General features: G+C 36.8%; 1 protein-coding gene across 3 annotated transcripts in view; it reads left to right on the top strand.

Moving 5' to 3' along the window:
* The window catches only part of Mrtf (Myocardin-related transcription factor), a 45,761-nt gene that overhangs the window by 10,317 nt on the left and 14,371 nt on the right, over positions 1 to 21,073 (top strand). For 2 of the 3 annotated variants that reach the window (XM_070996877.1, XM_070996876.1), the window contains exon 1: positions 20,689 to 20,761. The exons of the other annotated variant lie outside the window; for it this stretch is intronic. In XM_070996877.1, coding sequence (XP_070852978.1) covers positions 20,704 to 20,761 — 58 coding nt within the window. In that variant the 5' untranslated portion in view covers positions 20,689 to 20,703. Of the gene's footprint in view, positions 1 to 20,688; positions 20,762 to 21,073 lie in introns of those variants that run through there. 3 annotated transcript variants of the gene reach the window in all.

Genomic DNA, 21,073 nt, shown 5'->3' with positions numbered 1-21,073 from the left:
GTTTTGGATTTTTCCGTAGCCCCTATTTCTTCTGGGCGGCTGGGTCTCCCTCGTTCTATTCCAACTTTGTTCTTGTTCGAGGCTGTGCATATAAATTATGTGAGTAATTCGATTTTAAACTGTCCGTTATTTGCCGGTTTGTCCCTATTCGAAAAAGATTGTTGAAAAGTGGAAAAGTTTGCCAAGTAATTGCCTGGATATACATTTATTGTAAACAATTCGCAGCATATAAAATGTATGATGCACGACAAAGGAAACCTTTTTGTTGGGCGTAAACAATTAAAATATTTAAATAGTGTATCTAGTTAGGTTTTTGGTGACTAAGACTTAGGTTTCTTCAAATATTCCTCTAATTTAGCGCAGCATATATGTTTATGTGCTGTTTAAATAGCAACAGGTAATATATACCCATAAATAAGCTTCAGATAAGCCCGTTTAAAAGAATATTTATTTGTTTGCCCCGGAATTTCGCAATTAATTCCCATTTGAGCACTAGAGCAACAAATTTATGCTGGCTAAATGGTTTTTTATTTAATTCGAGTGTCGTGCATTTTTTGATGGCTCTCCAAGTGCTAAAAAATATTTTGCCTTAGTGCTTTTCTACGCTTTTTTACGTTTCTCAATTTGAATTTATGCTGCACACGTTGGACATAGAAATGTGGTAGAGGCGTTGTTTGCAACGTCCGGCGGCCAAATAAAAATAGATTGGCCCAGCGATGGCACTTAAGCCGCCGCGGCAACATTTTATCGACACGAGCCAACTGTCAGTCGGATTGGAGATTGGGGATCGGAAAACGGGAATACGGGGATCCGGGGATCCTAAGCATTGTCAGACTCTCTGAGCCCAGAGCAATGGCAATAGGCCTCCGCTTTTTTAGACCAAATAAGACCAAATAATACGGCGGCAATGCAAATAACTTGGCACGCATCTTGTCGACGTCGTCTTGCCTTTATTTTTTCCCTATGGTTTTCCTCTTTTTTTTCAGAATTTTTTTTCTGCTTTTTCTACATGCATGAAAAGCAGATTCTAATGCATTTTCCCTGGTCTGCCCGAATTATTTCGAAACTTAACTTGTCCGCTTATGTCGGAAAATAGCAGCAGCAGTACGGGTTCCATGTCCGTGCAGTTTTTGGTCTTGTTTATTTAGGACTCGGGTCTGTCTGTCTGTTGGATAATTTTCTACTTTATTCTTGCTTGGTCTGCATAAAAAATGCAAAAACCAAACGTCAGACGAGAATTTTATTTGCTGTTTTTATTATTTTCCCTTCTGTGACTTCTGCACGACGTCCCTCCTTCTGGATTTTCCTTTTTCTATTCCAAAAGTCGACTCTGTTGTGTGTGTTTTATTCTGTTGTTTCGTTTTGTTTTCGGCTTTAGTTTTGGTTTTGCTTGGAAAATTGTTTTGTTTTGGGCTTTTATTTGCCCGACTGTAATTAATTTACAGGCCAGCCGCAAAAAGTCCTTCTCTAGTTGAATCTTTATTTGGCATTGCTTTCTATACATCTGCGGCTGACCACATTCGAATCGAAGGGGATGTGAATGTGGATGTGGATGGCATCGAATCGGATCAGCATAGATCAAGCGCATTTTTTGCGTACCTAAATGAGCATTGGCGAAAATAGCACCGTATTTAGGTTTTAGGTCGCGAATTGCTCATCGATCTCGCGGTTTTTCTGAGGAGTTGAGAAGCAGTACTGAATAGTACAGAATATTATTCATATAATCGGATTTATATTATATGCGGGTCTTGAACTGCATTTCTAAAGTCCATAAGTTCAGTTATTGGACTCCGATTTTGATGTGGGATACCTCTATGAGTTTGTGGTTGAATTATCTTATAGTTTACATTACACCTTTCCTTTAAATCGACGGTCATAATTTTGACCGATTTTCATGTTCAATTTTTACGTATTTCCAATGGGTTCCAGTATGGGAACCCAAAACTTCACTTCTAGACTCCATAACTCGAGTTATTTTATTCCGATTTAGACGTGGGATACCTCTATGAGTTTGTGGTTGAATTCTCTAATAGTTAACATTAACTTTATTCTTTTAAACGAGGGTCAAAATTTTGACCCATTTTCATGTTAGATTTTTCAATATTTCCAATGGCTTCCAGTATGGGAACCCAAAACTGCACTTCTAAATTCCATAACTCAAGTTATTTAATCCCGATTTAGACTTGGGATACCTCTATGAGTTTGTAGTTGAATTCTCTAATAGTTTACATTCAACTTTTTCTTTAAATCGAGGGTCAACATTTTGACCCACTTTCATGTTCGATTTTTACGCATTTCCAATGGGTTCCAGTATGGGATCCCAAAACTGCACTTCTAGACTCCATAACTCGTGTTATTTTATTCCAATTTTGACGTGGGATACCTCTATGAGTTTGTGGTTGAATTCTCTAATAGTTTACATTAAACTTTTTCTTTAAATCGAGGGTCAAAATTTTGACCCACTTTCATGTTTGATTTTTACTTATTTCTAATGGGTTCCAGTATGGGAACACAAAACTGCACTTCTAGACTCCATAACTCGAGTTATTTTATCCCGATTTCGACGTGGGATACCTCTATGAGTTTGTGGTTGAATTCCCTAATAGTTTACATTCAACTTTTTCTTTAAATCGAGGGTCAAAATTTTGACCCATGTTCATGTTAGATTTTTACGTATTTTCAATGGGTTCCAGTATGGGAACCCAAAACTGCACTTCTAAACTCCATAACTCGAGTAATTTCATCCCGATTTAGACGTGTGATACCTCTATGAGTTTGTGGTTGAATTCTCTAATAGTTTACATTTACTTTTTTCTTTAAAACGAGAGTCAAAATTTTGACCCATTTTCATGTTCGATTTTTCCGTAATTCCATTGGCTTCCAGTATGGGAACCCAAAACTGCACTTCTAAACTCCATAACTCAAGTTATTTTATCCCGATTTAGACGTGGGATATCTCTATGAGTTTGTGGTTGAATTCTCTATTAGTTAACATTAACTTTATTCTTTTAAACGAGGGTTCAAATTTTGACCCATTTTCATGTTCGATTTTTCCGTAATTCCATTGGCTTCCAGTATGGGAACCCAAAACTGCACTTCTAAACTCCATAACTCAAGTTATTTTATCCCGATTTAGACGTGGGATATCTCTATGAGTTTGTGGTTGAATTCTCTATTAGTTAACATTAACTTTATTCTTTTAAACGAGGGTTCAAATTTTGACCCATTTTCATGTTCGATTTTTCCGTAATTCCATTGGCTTCCAGTATGGGAACCCAAAACTGCACTTCTAAACTCCATAACTCAAGTTATTTTATCCCGATTTAGACGTGGGATATCTCTATGAGTTTGTGGTTGAATTCTCTATTAGTTAACATTAACTTTATTCTTTTAAACGAGGGTTCAAATTTTGACCCATTTTCATGTTCGATTTTTCCGTAATTCCATTGGCTTCCAGTATGGGAACCCAAAATTGAACTTATAGACTCCATAACTCGAGTTATTTTATCCCGATTTAGACGTGGGATACCTCTATGAGTTTGTGGTTGAATTCTCTAATATTCTACATTAAAGTCATTCTCTAAAACGAGCGTCAAAATTTTAGCCTATTTTCATGTTTCACAGAATGGGAACCCAAAATTGGATTTCTATAATTCATAACTTGGCTCTGATTAGATACTTTTATTAATATGAAATATAATTTTTATCTAAAAACTTTTTAGAAATCGAAGGAATGATTTAATTCAACGAAGCTTACTTTAATTACAAAGTAGTTTTTCGTTTATATTGTTCTGTAACCCCAAACATATGCATTTTATAACTGCAACAATTTTATTTAATTTATTGTGGCTTAGTTTTATTTCACCCTTGTTTACACTCGTAAATATTTGTTACGGTCCAACAATCAGCGTTTCAATCAAACCGATGTTAACCGCCAAATGCAAACACACCCTATCCATTCCCAATCCAAACTAAAAGATACATGACCACACACAGATACTCACTCACGCAGACATGGATACATGGAGGGTATCACATGCGGAGCTCATAAAAATAAAATGGCGTTACACAAAACTAAACGTTGTTACACACCCTACGACCCAACTTTAAGTTAGTGATGCGAATCAAATGAGTGCCAGCACGTGACAAAAGTTTAGAAAGCTAAGAAGAAAAGAAAAAATTAAATGGATAAACCAGAAACAGCTTGTTTTATCGATTCCAATAGTTAGAAACATGTTTAAGCAATAGTTAGGTGAAGTCATTGGAGATACTTACTTTTATTAGACCGCCTAGTAAAACAAACAAATAGATAATGAAATACGTACACTACCGATAAAATATATATACAAAGAAAATAATTTTTAATAAAAACTAGTAACCAAAAATATACTAATAAGGGATTTTGTTTTGGGTTAAGAAAGCGGCTCTTCCTTAGCTAAGTTGCCATCTTTATATCGTGAAATCTTTATCGTTCTCATCGTCAACACAATCGAACACACCTGAGAAATCAATCAATCGATTTGTTCAGCTGTAGATGACTTGGAAGTTAGAGTGAGATGGCGGCGGGCATTAGAAAGAGACAGGCGGATAAGAAAAGAGGGAGATGGTGCGACTTTAACAATCAGTCGCAACATGTTGTCAACAAATTTTGAACGTTTGATATAAACGAAGACAAAAAAAGAAGGCTGTCTAGCTGAAAAAAACCCAAATAACCGCTAGCATTTTATGCGCGGATAGGAGCTAAAAAAAAGTAAGTGAAAATGGGACAGAAACAGGCAGGGAAAGAGACAGAGCGAAAATTGTCAGGCGGCGACACATGTAAATAACTTCAAACGCAAAACAAATGCGAAATGAAAATAAATATAAAAATAAGGAAAAGTGTCAACAAACGACAAGGCCTTGCGGCCTAAGTACTGGGCTTTTCTGCGAAATTGTATGTTTGGTTTTGAGTTGTTCCTTAAAAAGATGATTCTTAAATGTTGAATTTAAGATAAAAGAGTTTACCCGTTAAAACTTGATTAGGCTTTTTAATATCTGGAGAAGTTTGACCAAGCTCACTCACTTATTCGATCGATCGGCAGCTTCTCATAAAGAGGGCATAAGGAATAGTTCTGCTTAGCCTTTGCCGGCACACGTACAGCGTACAACAGCACATTGATTTATTTATATTAATTTAAGAGATCCAACTTTAAACCCTTATGGATATGATGTCTTAAATGTCCCTAAGATTAGCACCCTTTTAACTCAACGAATAGGAATGCACGAAGGGATCCTCGTTTAAAACTCTACCGCATGCTCGAAAATCTTGCCGAAAATCTTGTCAAATACCTTTGACAGTTGCCTTCAAAGGGAAATGCAGCCTCGGAAAAGTCGAGACAGCCGAGTGGGCTGTGCCATCTTTTGATTTACGCCGTCCGGCGTGGAACATTTTTCTACGCTCACACACGAATTCTCAGGGGGGAAAATCTGGCTACACACGCATTCCATGTAAATATTTGGAGCAGCGAGGCAGCTGACAACTGTTGCCCTTGTGCAATGCCCGCTGCCAGAAATGTTCCATCCAATCGAGAGGCGAAAGGAAAAGCCCGGGCAGCTGGACAACAAATCAGCTTAGAATGGAATGCCTCAATAAACTTTTACTTTTGTTACCAACTTTTCGCCCGCCGCCGGCAGCGAAGTCGAAGTCAACTCAAATCCGTCCGCCTGTCTGTCCATCTCATTCTTTTTGTCCCCGTCTATTTTCGGACGGAGATTTGTGGCGTTCCCATTTCGCTTTTTTTCGAGAGAGATTTTCCAAGTTTTTACCTTTGACGTTGCCTTAAGGTGGCACTAAGTATAGCGTATATATATGTTCTATAGAGATCTTCAGAGGTTTCGAGAAGTTAGGTGGGCGTGTTGGCAGGCCTCTTCGATAAAGAAGAAACTATTTCGAGTTTGATGATTAATTTCTGTTCAAATCTTATGAGACTTTAATTGGTAGGAATACTATTTATAATAAAAGTTTTTAAAAAGTTCAACAAATCAACTTTTAAATCTCTGTCATATTATAGAAAACTCTTTAATGACTTTGGATTAATAAAATAATTTAATTAGTCATTTAACTTTATATTAATAGACTGAGATTAAGTTGTTTGATTTTTAATCATTAAGTACAAATTGTTTCTGCCAATAATATTATGTGAAATTCAATTTATTGACAGTTTTTTACCTACATTATATCCAGGGGATAATGTCGTCATGGAAAGAGTAAATTAATTGATTTGTCACAGCAGTGAAAGTGCACGTAAGCAGGCGTAATAAATAAATTGAATGCTAATAAATTGCCAATGGAACAGACAGTCTGCCCTTCTTGTCTGGTCTTTGGATTTGAATTTGGCATAAACAAAAATGATTAATGCCCACATGGGGACATATGAATGAGCGGAATTTTAGAACAAAGGCGAACAGAAGCCATCAATTGGCAAATGTCGCACGCACATCCATCATAATTATGCGCATATTCGAGTCGTCGGTGTATATTTGACAACTTTATTACGCGGCCAGCAGAAAAATGTTGTGTTTGGGTTTCTTCATGAGATTTACAGGTTTTTAATTAAAATCATTCCATGCAAATTTATCAAATGACGGACTGTCGTCTCGTCCAGATTTCCTTTTTCTTTTCTTTGCATTTTCCAAAGCTCGTGGGCGACATTTGCTTTTATTTTTTATTATTTGTTTTTGGCCATTTGGTGCTCTTAATTTGCTTCATGTGTCAGATGGCGCTGCACTTTGTTCGCCTCGGTGGCGGTGCAAATTTCTTTAGCGACATTTCCATTTATTTCTGGCCGTTTTGTTTATTTATTGCGATTTTAGGCATGTTTCACATTCACCCGCTTCTCTTAATTGAGATATTTATTTTCGGTGCAGGCGATGTTTATAATTTATGAATTTGATGGCTGGTAAATTGGATGCTGTTTTCAGCTTAATGGAAAATTAGCTGATTTAATGAGGAGCAGCTACATTTTATGCGAAGCGAGTACGCAACAGGAAAATAAGGAAAAGTCGTTGAATTATGTTCAAAATTACTCCAAGGCATAAAAGTCAAGACTTTGGGTTGTTTGTGAACTATCAGAGAACTTGATTTATATTCAAAATATTACTAATATATATATTACACTTTATTGATAGAAATCTTTTCAGTATTATGTATTTAGTTCAAATATTTAATACGAAATGTTGAATTAAATATGGACATATTTATTTTTAGTATTCCATGTTATCAGCGTATGTTTGTTTTATGTTTATAGTAGCTCACAAAAGCATAGTAATTATTTGTTTGATAGTTTTGCTTGGGAATCAAATATATATACGCTTTCAAGTTAAAGCAGCTGTTGCCCTGACACGTTTTTGGTTTTATTGTGCAAAGCCTAAAATTTATTAATCACTGTTTGCACAAATGTTCGGCACTCAACGCCTCCGACATTGTTAAGTGTTTAGTTTTTCCTCTTTTTTCTATTTTTTGTTCCTGTTTGTGTGTTTGGTATTTTTAGCTTTGCCGGCCGGTATTTTGTAAATTACCAGATTAATTGAGGCAGTCCAAACGGTGCCATCTTGGGTGGGTGTTAACTAGAGAAAGGCGTTTTCAAGGCCTAGTTCTATACAAATTTTTGACGATTTCTTTGACATGTCCATTTTGACCTCTATTTGAGCATTAAGTTATAATTATTCATGCTTGCCTCTAAGCCTAAGTCGAATAAATTAGAAAGAAAATTGCTTTCGCCATATAGACAGCATATATATAACAATAAGATTTTGTCCGGCGTATATGTATCTTAATGACCCTCATTCTTTTGGCGGTGGAGAGGGAAAGTGTCCAAATAGACGAGCTGCCAAGAAAAATAACATAAAAATTGCCGCAAAATATTTTCTAAATATTTGTATTTAGCGCAAGTTAAATAATCAGACAGATTACCAAATACTGAGCAACAGCACAAACTACAAATTGTCCAAAAGCGTCAGAGAAAATTGACAAATAGTGTTTACAATCAGGGACAAAACTATAGTTATTATATAGTAAAAATGAGAGTTAGTACAATCTTTTAATACTACTGCTTTAATAAAATACTAAACTTCTACCTTTGTAAATATTTTATGGACAATTTTCCAGGAAATGGAGATAGAGGATTGCGATTTTCTGAATGCCCACAGCTATCATTTTCGCAAAGGTAAAATCTACTAGAGAATTCTGTAGTATATCTAAATGCAAATCCATGTGCAACAGCAACAAACACCTGTAGCCGCGAATCGACAAGGTTGCTCCTGATTTAGCTGGTTTTCCCTGGCAACATTGCAGGCAAACGCAGCTAAGCTCTCAATTTTTCATCCGACAATGTTGCAGTTGGGTGGTGATTTTCGTTTTCATTTTCCGCGAGTGGGTGGGTGGTTTGATGGTTGGTTTGTGTGGGTGGTTGCCCACCTACCTGCTGCACCTGTTTTTCTGTTTTCCCATTGAGCCGTTGAGTTCACCCATCCAGCTTGTTGTCATTTCGCTGGCAAACACGTAACTTTCCACATCAAACTTAAATTATGCAAATGTTTGCTCTAAGCGGGCGAAAAAAAGGGAAATTTCGGTAAAGGAGGCAAAAGTTAAAATGAGACGTTGCAAATAGAAAAAGTGTGTACACAATACGAATTATGCAATGGTATATTTGCCCAAAAATTCACAAAAGTTTAAATTGAAAAGTTTGCAGAGCTGAATTAAATGTGGCCAAATAAAATGCATGCATTTCAAAGGCAATTACTCTCGTTGGCTTGGTTTAAGCACAGAGGGAAAAAGTGTAGGCAAAATATTAATGTTTATTGGGGGTTCGGGGATAATACATTTGAATAATAAAGCTCGTTATATATTAAATTTTATCAACAAAAAAATATGCCAAAATATAGTCTAAAATAGATGTTTTATACCTGTACTTCATAACTTAAATAATTTTCCTTTTTCCATTTTCAAATTTTATTTGCAGTGCAAAGAATCCCCCTAGTTAACAAAGGTATTTCTCTAATTGCAAAATATTTGCTTATTCTACACATTTTTCCACCGCACAGCTTTGCCCCTGTGAAATTGGTGCATTCAAAGATGGCATCTAATTAATTGAATTAAGTCGACAACTGTCATGGAAAACATTTGGCCAAGGACCCTCGGTTTAACCCCCTCTGGCCCCCTGTGGCTTTTTCAGCTGCAATCCTTGCTTTAGTAAACCTAATTAATTTCCGAAGAAGAGATACTCAACTCGAGAGTCCCGCTGGGTTTTTGTTTGCTTAGACCAAAATATCTGAAATATTCGTGGCACAAAAATAATATTGTTGTTTTTATTTTGGCCGAATATGACACATTTTTTGAGATTTGCGCTGCTCTACTTGGGACTAATTGTCTTGGTGGGTCGGCGGGGAATTGAGAAATTCGGCGGGGGCAAAGGTGAGTGGGTGACAAATGCCCCAGAGTTCGCCATTGTGACAGATCCAAATGACGGAGATATACTTTTGAACTGACAGCTGCTGCTTGGATGCTCGGCTGCTGCTTGCAGTCATTCAAGAAAATCGTGAAAAGCCCCTAGTGACGTGCGAAAACATCAAGTGAAAAGTGAAAATTAGTATACAATTATTGGGCAGTTTATGTGACCATTTTTGGGAACCCTTATTAAACGTACAATCGCGTATAGGTACTGAAAAGAAATTTCGTTGATAATCATCATCATCGAATATGAAAAGAACTTGTCTTATGATTATTATTATTATGAGTATTCAATTCAAATTAAAATACGTTTTTTATTTTAACTAATTTAAAAGAGACACTCTTTACTTTATATGATTTATAAGAATGAGTATCTAATTGATACTCATAACTGTTTCTGGTTTGAATACTTAATGAATATCAGATAAATAATCATAAATGTATTGTAAACTTGTAGATGAGTATATAATAAACGTCTCCAACCTTTTCTTTTTCTTTAATTAAAAACCTAACTTCTATTAAAATTAAATTTAATTTAGATGACCATTTTTATAAAGCCTTGTTTAGATGGCTATTAGATTATCTTTTGTCCTCTTACCCGTTGGCGTCATCGACAAGCGGTTTACCTGCTAGCACAATTAAGTTTTCGGCACGTAAATGAATCACTCGAATGGCTTTTCCTTGCCTTTCTTGCTCTCGATTTTCCCGCTTTTCCTCTCTCTTTCTCACTCGCCTATTTTCATTTGCACCTCTTTTGCGGGGGCGAGCGTTGCTCATACGCCCCGTTGTACGGCCGTCGGCTCGTGTTGTGTGCAATTAATAAATTTAATTAAGAAATAATGCACAAGACTAGGCGATTCGACTGGGCGTCGTCGTCGTCTTGTGTCGCTCTTTCAAGTGTGAAAATTATGATTATTTTCTATATATCATTTTTGTTATTACGCGAAATTTAACATGTAAAATACAGGAGAATTATGTCTCGCCGCCGGCGCTTTAAAACTATTTGGCTTAAATCATAAATCAAAGTGTGCATTTGCTGCTGGCCCACTAAGTTTTTAATTAAATCCCAATTGCCGCACCACCATGCATCACCGCATTTAATCCCGGCCAGCACACCAAGTGTATTCATTCTGTACATTTTTGTTTGTTCAGGGCCAAAAACATGTACGAAACACTCGGTTCTAAATAATTCAAAATGGAATTTCCGATGTGATTACAATACACATCGAATGTGTTCCGCGTTTCGCATGGATTGCTGCAGAAATTCCCATTTTTCTGTGTCCCCCCGAATTGCAGTCACATTATACAGTCGAAATGACCCGTAGAACACGACACCGGCTGCCAAGAAATAAAAGCCTTCCACTTAATAGCTATTGTAATGGTCGTGACTGTATGTGCGGGTGACGTGCGGTTTTGGTTTGCTTGGCAGCATTGGCGCTGCGCCTGCTTTTGGCTGCCAGTGGGCAGATGGCGGTCACAAACACAGCCGCCCGCCTAGCAACAGTTGCACCACTGCACCACCTGGTGGGTGGTTGGGTGGGTTCTTTTAAGGTGGCTGCAACATATGCCGAATATATTATGTGGCATGCAACAGGGCTGAGGCCTGGAGAACAGAGCAACAGCATCAGAATTTCCTGAAAAACTGCTTAAAAAGAATTAATAAACCACCATCCTGAGAAAGTAAATGGTTTATATTTTATTCTGTTTGGCAATCAAAATCCGTCTTTTGTATATTTATTAAATTAAAATATTTAAATTAAAGTTTAAGCCATTTGTTATGGCTATAAATAACAGATATATTTAATATATACCCACTTAAAAATGATATATTACATATCTTTCTCTACGATAAGTGTGAAATTGCAGAATATTTACTAAGTTTTGGATACTAAATTGCAAATCATAAAGAACTTTGAAATACAAAAACTATTTTAATTAATGTTCTCTTTGTGTCTTGCTTTATTGTTTGTTTAAATTACTATTTTCCACTGTTATACAAATCGTAAATGTGTCAAAATATTGTGTTTCACATAATTTCTGTGGGAAATAGTTTTTCTTTTTAAGTGCGCTTAGTATCAATTAAATGATATTTGGCAGCCGAAAGCGAATAAAGAATATTTTACAGCTTAATTAAGCGTTTAAGTACTATAAGTGCAGCCATTTAGACTTACTTCTCGCCCACAAGTATTTAGAATTTGTGAGAATATTCAGATTTTATCAATGTCACAAGAGAATATTATGTTTCAGATTGATTTGCTTTGGGCTTTGGCGACCTGAGGGGCCTTGAAATAGTTTCGAATCGCCCGGCTAATTTAACTCGAGACGCGAGTCCTGCCAATTGACCAGCCCACCAGAACAGAACAGAACCGGGACGCCAGAACTAATTCCTACTCAACCTGTCAGATCTCGGTTCATCATCCCAAAATGCCCAACTGCCCCTTGCCAAAAGGCATAATTTCCCACACACATCACATTTTTATGGTTATAATTTTCGGTCTTGCACTTTTGAGTCATCATCATCATCATCGCTGCCGCCGACTTATTGCGAAACTATGCGAACTGCAAAAATTCGCTGGCTATTTTTATAGTCCTTATTGTTGGCATGCGCTGAGTGGCCAATAATATTTGCAATTATTTATTTCGGCTCTCGAGAGGTGGGGGTTATTGCCAAACCGTTGAAATATGCGCCATGAATAATTCTCGGCACACAGTGACAGCCCCTAGAGATCCCCGCCCCCTTCTCAAAATGTGCGGAACGTGCGAAAAACTTTTATGTTCTAAGATTTTGCAACTTTGAACTTTCGCGGCGACGCGAAGATGACGACATAATTTCAATATGGCAATTGCAATTGCCATTGCAATCGCCATCGCAAAACTCTTGCAACACACGCCCAACATTTGCTAGCAATTAATAAAATGGGTTCCCTTTAGTACTCGTATTTTGCAATGTTTATGAATGAAAATGCGCGTTTTCGTCTCAATTGGTGTCCAATAAATTGCAATCACACTCGTGCGAATGCTAATTAATTTGTAGATCAAAATTATGATTAGCGGCTGGCGAGCTGCAGCTGCTTTCGCGATTTTGGCAGCCTTGGAAAGTGCGTTGACCAACGTACAACGCGGCGTATGCGCAATCGGTTGACAACCCACACAAGCTCATAGACTCATATGTAGTCCCCAAAAGAAAATCGTTTTCCTCTGATTCTTTTACTGATTCAGCTCAGACAAATTACATTCGTGTGTTTTCCCTGACTTTCTGGCTAATTATTGTCTTCTCTTTTTGTATCTTTGCAGGTGAGTTTCCTTTGTGACCAATCGATTGGAATTTGTTTGGCGAGAATGAGTTGGTATTTATGTTTGGTATGGGGTTACAGTGATGCTTGTCTAAAGAAAACCAACAGGATTTTAGGGACTCCAATTTGTTGTTCTATTTTTGATTATATTTACATATAGTACAAGTATTTAATAGTGAAAACTTATAATAGAATTTTGCTGTGATACAAAGACATTACAAATGTTAAAAGATTTTGGTTGGATTACCAAAGTAGGAAATCTTTACCTTGTTTACTGTATTTTCCATATAACGAGGGCCTTGTCCCATCAATTCTCACCTTGTTTCCATATTGAATGTCCTCGGTTTCTCCGATTTATGGGAAGGGTATGGCCACTGGAGGCTTCTTTACAACATCACAACACAAACTTGACCGCCGAAGCTGCCAAAAATATTGTTGTGGCTGCCATTAGTATTACTTTTTGGTGTTTTGGGAAAATGTTGACGTGCGAATTGCACAGGCAAAAGTTTTCGCATTTTCGCAAATTCTGCTTTTCTTTTTTGCCGTCTGGAAAAAGCGACGTACGTCATTAGGAGCTACAAAATATTGCTGCTTATGCTGTTTTGTTTGTTTGTTTGTTCTAGCAACGCGCGCTGTTTAATCGGGAAAAGAGAGGGAAATACCGATCCACGAATCCTCCATTTGCCATGAATTATTCATCTTTCACTGGTTTTCTGGTGTGTGTGTGTGTGTGTGCTTCAATGTTTCATGCATAATTAAGCATTTTTGCAATTAAATGTGTACGTGTGTTTGTGTGGGGCCCGAAAGCCAAACCCCGAAAACCCCCAACCAAAACCCTTTGAACTAACCAAACTTTTACCTTGGCTTAGCGTTGAATATTTAACTAATAACTTGGCGACATCTTAAGTATAAACTCCGAAGAAGTTGGGATGTTTTGGGCATTACTTTGAGTTTTCCGAGAATTGAATTTGGTTGTAATCAGAATTTTAGAACGATTTTTTGATGAGTTTTATCAAACTCTATAGTTTAATAGTTTAAAAAAACAAGGTTTGGATTTGAAACGGGGATTTATTGGTTTGGTTATTTTTACCAACTATTGTTAATTTACCAAAATGAATGCAATTTTTTATATTCCCGTTAATTAACTACAAACGCGAATAAGACAAAGATGCCTCCCAAAAATATCAGATGATTCGCACCCAAATAATGCGGGACTTTAAATTGCTAGAATCTTGATGATTTTATCTAGATTTTTCCTGTTGCCGCTTGGATACGAACCTATGCTGTTGTGATAAAAGCACAACAACACAATGAAAATATTTAGCCCTGAATTGTTTGCCAAAAAATGTTCATTTTCATCTCCTTTATGCTTCTTTTTATTTAATTTTTTTTATTTTTGTGTTCTTGCCTGCTTATTATGCCTTGTTTTTTCGCTCTTTCTACCATTTTCTGTTGTTTTATTTTGTTTTGCCGGCAACAATAGAATAGAAGGCAACAACAATGGCAAATTGAATGTACAAAACTAAACACAACACACAGGCAGCCTGCCTGTGTCCGACTTTAAACACGCATGTATCTATGGGATACTATATACATAGTATTTTTCACACAATAATGTGTAGAAAAACTTGCGAAATATTTTCCACTTGGCACGCAGCATGACCAAAAGTCATGTGAGTGTGTGCATTTTACACTTTTAATTTTATTTATTTTTAATACGATTTCGCTTGGATTTGATAAAACAGCAGAGAGCTTAGTTGTATAAATTGAATGCAAACGAGAATCCGGTCAAGTGTTTAGTGTTTATTCAACTTGGGCAGATCTGGAAGAAGTGTTGACTGCTTTTTTGGTTAAAGGTTAAAAGTAGACAACTTGTGGGGCATAATAAAACGGAAGTAGGTGTTCTCAGTGGTCCAGTGCTCGCACATAAAACATTGCCAGAAAATCCTGAGAAAAATTAGAAAACACCACAGCTAGCTGCAGTTGCCAAAAAAGAATCAAGCAAGTCTTCTTGATTATAAATAGTTTGCCGAAAATCTCTGCTCGTTTGGGGGTGGATATAGCCACATATATATCGTTGGGCCCTCGCCTTGCTATCATTGAAAATTCAATTTCAATTATTAGACCCGACCGTGTATGTTTGTTGTTTGTTGCCCGAATAGTTTGAGGATGCTGGCCCCCGGCACTTAAATGTCACATTTTCCTATGTGGCTCATTTTCTTGGCTCATATTTTCGCAAATTAAATTTTATTGAGCGTATCGTTTGGGCATAATTAATTTTAATTGAGGACACTACCCACATAGACAGCCACACCCTTACGAAAAACACGGTCGTTTTGGGTCTATTTATACGAAATGTGATGTTTTTTTCGGGGGTAGGCGGAACTCATTGAAAAGGGTGCTGTTGAATGGCGAATCCGAAAAGTTTTCTCACATTTTCCTGGAATACACTCGTATTCGACCATCATCATCACACCTGTCTCTCACTCTAATTAACTTTCAATTCAATCAGCCCAGTGTGCTGGGCATTGGCAAAAATGCACAACTGACCACTGCCCATTGTGTGCTCAAGTGTTACAATCCTGAAAGTGCATCCTGTGGCAGCCGCACAAGTGCACTTTGCAAAAAGATTTTTATCTAGACTTAGAAGCTTAACGAAGCTAGATTGATTTAGGTTTTGAAATGGAACACCCCATAATGCACGTTTCTGTTATTATGGGGCTTCTAATGTTATTAACACATTAGACTAAGGGTAGTTAAAATTAAGCAAGTTTGGTAATTAGAACAACTAACTTTTTGTACATCACAAATTCAGTGAACTCAGTAAAGTTCATCAAATTTTTATTAAAATATACTCCTTTTCCAAGGACCAAAACACTGAAAAAAATTTAATATTTATCAATATTTATTTTAAAACCTTTCTTAATATTAATTATTCTTAAATTAACTTTTTTTAAATTAAAATTTAAATATTATAACATTGGTTTCGTTTTTGTGAGAACTTCAAAAGTATATGATAGAAACGGGCCAAATAATATTAGTTGTAAGACCATAAAAGGTACAGGATGTGTTTAAGTATTCTAGAATAAATTGCATACCCTTAAACAATTTTCCTTAAACCTTTCTAAATCTATGAGATTTTTTTTCAAGTGCATACACGCATCTCACGCATGCAACTACATAAAAGACCAGTCAACGTCAGTGGGGTCTTTGTATGCAAAACATGTCCGACAGCAGAGAAGCGCCTGGATTGTGGGTGTTTGGGTGTGCGATGGGTTGTGTGTTGTGCGTTGTGTGTGTTGTTGCGTGTGTGCCTGCCCAATTGACTTTTGCTGTCCAGCAATTGTTCGGTTCAGGTGGCAGCGAACGTCGTCGCCCAGCAGCAACATCATCAGCAGCAGTAGAAGCAGCAGCAGAATGGAAACCGCAGGCATTGAAGGCGACATGGCCGCCACTCATTTGCATGCAACAGTTGAACAAAAACAGCTTTAATTCAATTTCAGCTTCAGTTTCAGTTGCAGTTGCACTGCCCGTCTGGCGCTTATTAGCAGCCATTGTTCAGGGGAGAAAGCAACTGCAGCTGCGGCAACAATCAACGCAATGAAGCGCAAATTTGTCAACACGGGCAGCCAAAAATCATTTATCGGACATGACCATCACTGATAAAAATGGCTTATAAAGATCTTAGATCAATTATAGGAATACGGGTACTTTCAATGTATCTCAGAGGGACACAAAGGTTCACTACTTTCAGGGATAACTAAAAAATATCCTTAGAAATAATCATATTTTGTGTAAGACTTTTTATTAAGATCTTCAATAAAAGTCTTTGATTTTTATAGGGGTTTATTGCTTATTATAAATGAAAGATATATTACTTTTAGAATTGATATTGCATGAACAAACCTTTAATGATATGGTATTTTATTTATTTTTGTTTATACTGAGCCATTCGTAATATTTACCCTCGAAATAGTTAATGTTTTATACCAACCCAATTTGTTTATAAAATTTCTTTCTGTGCACCGCAGAACTTTAGTTTAAAGAGTGATAGAGAGGGAGCTTGTCGTATAATGCCAGTTAAGTCGATGACGCCCACCTGTGTCACTCAGTCAGTTGGTCAGGTAAACGTCACTTGGCCATTTCCACAATCGAGCAGCGCCCCCAAAACATTAGCCGCTCGACCAGTTTGAGTTTTTTTTTGTTTCACATATTCAGTTTGCCGGGTTGCTCTCAACACGCCGGACGCGATTTCAGAAGCCTTTCTATATCTGCGACTGATAATGGCTCTATGAATCAGTTAACGATTTGAGTTATCGGGGGTTTTTGTTTACTGTGCTGATATGCAAGTGCTTTGGAAACTTAACCTAAGCCGTAAAATAAAGAAAACAAAACAAAATGTCCAAGAATAAATAAGTAAAAGTGATAAGAAGCCACACGAAAGCGTTGCAAATTATTGAAAGGTGTGAAAATGTATTATAATTTCATAGAAATTCGTGCAGCATGAAATTGAATTAGCAAAATGCCTTTATCTAAAACCATTCAAGCATTAGAATCACTTTAGAAGCTTGACAGCAAATGGAAATACAATTTGTCACAGAAATGCTAAGAATTTATTCTTAATTAAATAATGAATTACAAATACAGTTCTAGTGAATGAAAAAACTAAAGCAGCTCTACATAGATTTAACAAGAACAAAATAAAGTAATCAATAATAACAAAGTCAATTGTGATAACTTGAGCTTATAAAACCCTTTGAAAGTTGTGATAATAAACTAATATTTGTAATAAAAAATGGTCAAAAGCAGACTAAAGCTCTGTAGCAAGTTAAATACAGTTCATAAAATTTAACAATGTATTCGTTCAAGATTTAAATCTATAACTTATGTTGCTAAATTTTTAAATATCACCTACAAAATGATAAATGTTATTAAAAAATCGTTTCTTGTGTAGAAAAGCTATAAAAATCCCCCACACAAACATCGAACTTTGCCATGACTCACTCCATTGATAAGGCCAGAGGCCCAAAAAAACGTAACAGATTCGACCAGAATAATATTTCCAATTTCAATGCCAGTTCGAGTAGATGTTTTGTTGATTTGTCCGATGATATTTCCCCGCACCTCTAAACATGCTCCTAAAATTTGTTATTGTTGTTCACACATGTTGTTCGTTGTTGCTCGGTTGTTTGGTTGTTGGTTGTTGTTGTTGTTAGCTACCTGACACTTGTCAAGCGGCGATAACATGCGAAATTTCTGGCAAAGCTGCACCAAAAAGGCAATACCACTTTATGCATATTAAAAACTATAAAATAACGTTCGCCATAGATTGTTTTATTATATATTGTATTAATCTTTGGTTCGACGAGCGAGTGGAAAAACAAGTTTTTACATTTGTGACCAAAATGGTAGAGAGCTTATTCAGTCGTTGATTCACACAGAAACAAAAGTTTACATTTTATTATGAAAATTCTTAATGAAAATTTAAACGTATATATAGTTTTTAAAGATAAAGATTTAAAAATAAACACCTAATTTTTTTGCCAGTGCATTCAAACGATCGACGCAGCTTCTTGGCTCTGGCGTACTACACTTTTAATTTGTGCTGCTTGTGATCGTTGGTACTAGTTTTTTCCGCTTAAATGTTGTTGCTGGATGTTTTTCCCATTTAAATGAGTTTTGTCTATGACGTCTGCGTATTGTTTACAAATATACGTTTCAATTTGCAGCCCCATATACATGTACATTGTACATTATACATTATACACCCACCCAACGACACATGGCAAGCGATTTTCTGTTTGTTATTGCTCCGATGTTTCCCCCACGGATCCATTTGATTTTCCTTCCACTTTTTTGGGGGGTTCTTTTTCGTACTTTTTTTTTATTTTGGTTTTCTTATATTTTTTTTTGGGATTCATGGCGCTTGCATAATCCTCGCTTGTCGAAGCTGTCAGCAATGTTGCCACTGCAGCTGTTATTGGCATTCAAATGAATATGTAAACGTCGCATCTCGCAGATTGTTTTCGCTAAATCGAAACAATAAACAATGGCAGTGGTCACGATTTGCGAGGTGCAAAAGTCAGCAGGTAGCACGTTTCTAATAAATTGAGTGCAGCTACATCTTTTGAGCGATGAGTCACTTGATAAGGCACACAAATTATGAGTTTTAATTGGATATCAAAAGAGTATTGAAATTTTTGGTATAATAGAGAATCTATTAAATACCTATCATATAAGTTAAATTAAAGAATGTTTTTAGAATGGGCAGACGATTTGGGTATTATGTTTAATGTTTACCGAATTTATTTGTTTATAGAATTTATTTATAATACCTTGGACTCAACTGTATATACATATCAAGGATATATTTTTCAACAAATCGAAAATAGAATAAACCGAACATTAATTTTAAAAAACAAAGACTACAAATAAAAAAAAAATGAAAGCCTGCATAGAAATAAAATGTCCCTTTTTAAATATATATAAAACCCTTTGAAAACCTATAACATTTATTGTTTTGCCATCCGTACCGGAGGTATCAAGGATCCATTTATTTATTTCGCTCACATTTTGATTTATGGCGTGTGGCGGAAGATAAACTGCAAATGAAAGTTAATGTTTATGCAGCCGCAGACAAATTGCCAGGTTAAATGCGAGCCTCGTACGACAAGCATCGATTATGTCGAATTGTAACGGTAACAGCATCCTGTTTCCTGTCTTGCCAAAAGGAAGTTGGCCCACACAGACGCAGGCTCCCACGCACACACACACACACACACACACACACACGCAGGGGGCAACCTCAATGTAGCATACTTTGCGGCGCGTTGATTCGTGTATGGCTGCCGGCATACAGCATACATAATTGATGTTTACTCTGAAGTAACCATGCCAAACTACCGCACACACACTACCCCACACACACACACACTTCTGCGGCTGCGGAAGACTGGGCTACAACTTCCGCCACAACTTCCGCCTCGCCTTGAATGATTAGTTTTGGCCATGGAGTCCTCCTCCTGGCCATGAAATCAAACTAAGTGCCTGGCCCAAAGTCCTTTATTCTTCAACTGTTCCATTTGGCTGGGTTTCCCAGTGAGTGTGTGTGTGTTTGTATAGTTTTCCCGCTCAAGGTTATAGTTTTGTCAACATCTCTGGAAAATTGTTGAGTGTGTATTTGTTCTATTTATTGATTCATCAGGGGGGTGTGTGTGTGTGTGCCAGCCTTTGATTATAATTTACATAATGGCAACAAGTGGAAGGGAAAATGGAAATATATATTTTATTTGACTTTATTTACAAAAGGAATTTTCTAATTTACATTGATGGTATTTTAATACATTAAAAGTTGTCAAATTTGCATTTCTGCCATTAGAAATGTAAACTTGTTATACCTATTTTAGCTTTCACAGTTTTCTTTCACCTCCTAAGTATTACAAAACCAATGTCTAGTTTATTTTGAGCAAATGGCCAATTCCGCAATTGTTTTTTCTATTTTAGTTGAAATATTTTAAGCCAACTAATTCTGGGCAATTTCTCGCCTGTTCAATTGTTCTTTTCGATTCATTAATTTTCGCTTTGAAGCAGCGGTTTCCTTTTCATTCTTGGTTCCTTTTGTCAATTCAATTGTTTTGTCATTGCCTCGGCAGCATTGCGCATACGCCCCGTTGACAAAGTGTAATGGCCAAGGCGGCGTTGGGAGTGGGGGCGGGGCAGGGGACCAGGGGGCGGTGGGTTAAGGGTGAAGGACGGAGGACAGACGAGGGGACTCCCTGGCAAGCGGGTTGGAGATGTCTTGGCCAAGAGAAACCACTTGCATTCGCTGGCTGCTGGCGCGAAAATAGAATTTGGCAATGGCTTTGGTGGCTCCCTCGTCCGCCGACCGATCATCTCAAAAGCATGTGCCTGCGTGTGGACAACATGTCGCGACACCGCACACAGCGGAGCCCAAACGCAAAGATTGGGGCAGGCATTAAAGGTACACAGAAAAAAAATTGGGTAGTATCAATAAGTTTCTATTGTAAGAAAATCGTCATATTCGAATCTATAAGCCACAAATATTAATTTTAGAACAGACCCAAGCCTAATAAAATATTTTTAAAAAAGTTTAGCTACCCCAGACAGCATCTCTTTTCAAGGCACCTTAAGTTTTCTATTTTGTAGATCCTTTATAAAACTACTAGTTTCCGGATACCTAATTTTGGTCACTTTCATTGACAAACCTCCTTAAAAAGTGCTATACTTTATGTAACTTAAATTCTTTATTGTTACATATTTTTCTCTGTGTATT

The sequence above is a fragment of the Drosophila suzukii genome, chromosome 3 (genome assembly GCF_043229965.1).
Source record: "Drosophila suzukii chromosome 3, CBGP_Dsuzu_IsoJpt1.0, whole genome shotgun sequence".
NCBI lineage: Eukaryota > Metazoa > Arthropoda > Insecta > Diptera > Drosophilidae > Drosophila > Drosophila suzukii.
The sequence above is the reverse complement of the archived record's forward strand: the minus strand, read 5'-3'. Positions and strand labels throughout refer to the sequence as shown.